This window comes from Poecilia formosa, unplaced genomic scaffold (assembly GCF_000485575.1).
Source record: "Poecilia formosa unplaced genomic scaffold, Poecilia_formosa-5.1.2 Scaffold617, whole genome shotgun sequence".
NCBI classification, from domain to species: Eukaryota; Metazoa; Chordata; class Actinopteri; order Cyprinodontiformes; family Poeciliidae; genus Poecilia; species Poecilia formosa.
This window is the reverse complement of record NW_006800556.1, coordinates 1-2,272: the sequence shown is the minus strand read 5'-3', so window position 1 is coordinate 2,272 and position 2,272 is coordinate 1. Positions and strand designations below refer to the sequence as shown.

Genomic DNA, 2,272 nt, shown 5'->3' with positions numbered 1-2,272 from the left:
TAACTGAAGGGCGCACAATCCTGATCCAGAAGGATCCCTCAAAGGGTTCAGTTCCATCCAACTATCGGCCGATAATCTATATAATTAAATAATAATAATAGCTACTGCAGAGCATTACAAGAACAATGATTGGCTCTCAGTGAGGCTCCAGGTCTGTCGTTCATAGTAAAGAGCCGATCAGAAGAATCGGATTGTTCCTGAACATCATATCGCTGTATAGCAGACTTTGGTCACAGCGTTGTCCCATATATGCAACACGTCAGTCAACACGTCCACACAATAATGCAGTGCAGCGACTGACTGCGTTTTTCATATTGAATGCAGTTTGTCCCTGTACAGCTAGCTTTGCTAGCATCGCCTCACAGAGCTTACCTTTCTTTGAGCTTATTTTCTAAGTGACGCTAAAAGTTAGACGTAGCTGCACCGTTTGTGAAAGCGAAGCGCTGCTGAATTTTCATATCGCCATATCTGGTGATTTGTGTAGCGGGGTTCTGTTACTGACAATTAGATCTGCTGCTCAGAGGAAACCACTGCGCATATCTGAGCACCGCGTGAAAGGGGGAGGCGGCGTTTGACAACAGAAACACGTAATTAGTAAGTCACGTTATTGCTTGGATTTTAATCGGTAAGTTTTTCCATCTACTGAAAACAAAGATGTTAACAAATAAACTGGACAATATGGTGCAAGTTCAGTGACATTTCCACAGTTGTGGTTTTGACTGGTCTTGAAATAAAATCCCGAGTCCTCAACACCCGAGACCAAGATGAGACCAAGACCATCAAAAAGTGGTCTCAAGGCCAAGACCGGTCTCGAATACTACAACACTGTGTGTTTGAAAGTTTGGACCAATGGGATTGTTATTCTAGCTCTGTTTGTACTTCATGTGTTTTAGGCCTTCCAGGAATCGGTTTTGGACTTCCTGGAAATTAAAATCTGCTCCATCTCAGAGGCCAAATAACAGATTTGTCAAGTTGTTGTTCCTCGTCTGTCCAAACAGAAAATCCTTCTGACTTTCTGGCTCTGGCTGGTCTGAGTGACCTGACCCTGTGCCAAACAGCTTGAAAATATCATTTTCTCTCTAACAAGCAGAGCATCATCTGCATATTTATGTTAGTGTAGTTTTCTCTGGTTCCAGAATAGACTTAAAATAACCTTTATTTTTCCCCGATGGGGAAACTCAAGATAAATTCTAGATAAAATGGACCAGAAGGAGCCCAAATCGTCAGCCCTGAGGTTTACCAATTACAAACCAGGTGATTGAGTGAGTTTGTCCTGGATCTGGACCTGGACCTGGACCAGGATCTGGATCTGATTCTGTTGCCAGTTACCTGGTGTGAATTATTCTGCTCTGAATATTTTCTCTTCAAACATCATTTCTGATCAGTGAAAGCAGAGAAATCATCCAAGTTTCCTAGGAAACGAGCTCTGATGGTTGTAGATGATGTCCAGCGTTGACCCGTCCAGCTGGTTTCAGGGTTTCCTTCGCTCTGACCCTGTCAGCTCCTTCTGGGTCAGAGGTCATCTGCCTGAATGCTGAACTCAGCTTCTGTCTGCTGCGTTTCAGGGAGTCGTTCCCCTTCGACCAGCAGTTCAACATCCTGATGCGTTTCATCGTGGACCAGACCCAGACCCCCAACCTCAAGGTGAGCCACAGTCGTCTCCCGCCGCCGCGTCTCCGTCGGACTGGGATTAAATGTCCCGTCGTCTGCAGGTCAAGGTCGCCATCCTGAAGTACATCGAGTCTCTGGGTCGCCAGATGGACCCGACCGACTTTGTGAACTCCAGCGAGACGCGGCTGGCGGTGTCCCGCATCATTACCTGGACCACCGAACCGAAAAGCTCTGACGTCAGGAAGGTGAGAGGCATTTCATCCGAGATACGAGAGCAAAGGTTTTCCACCTGAAGATTAAAACTATGTTTTGTTTTTAGCTCATTTATCTGTTTATTCAATAAATTAGCAGTAAAAAGGTTTTGAATTTAAAGTTTGGCTGATTAAGATGTGATTTAATGAATTTCAAACCCTGAAATTAATTGGATCTGAAACTATGAAAGCCTTTTATCAGAATCCCTAGTTGACCCAGTAGCGACTGAGTTCTGGTTCTGGTCCATCACCTGGACGCCCCCCCATTAGAGAGACGGGGCCTCCACATCTGGGCGAGCGAGGAGCTTCTGGAGAGACGAGTCCCACTTCGGTCCGGGGCCTGGATCACGGTCGTCGTGGCGATGCCTGAGGGACGGCTGAGGGACGACTGAGGGACGGCTGAGGGACGA

The 2,272-nt window shown here is 46.3% G+C and overlaps 1 protein-coding gene across 1 annotated transcript in view; it reads left to right on the top strand.

The window, feature by feature from the left end:
* LOC103130234 (CLIP-associating protein 1-like) overlaps positions 1 to 2,234 on the top strand; it is a 78,304-nt gene extending 76,070 nt beyond the window's left edge. The window contains exons 32-33 of the mRNA XM_016665762.1: positions 1,566 to 1,644; positions 1,713 to 2,234. Of these exons, the coding sequence (XP_016521248.1) occupies positions 1,566 to 1,644; positions 1,713 to 1,904 (271 nt within the window). The 3' untranslated portion in view covers positions 1,905 to 2,234. The remainder of the gene's footprint in view (positions 1 to 1,565; positions 1,645 to 1,712) is intronic.
* Positions 2,235 to 2,272: the final 38 nt, after the last annotated feature.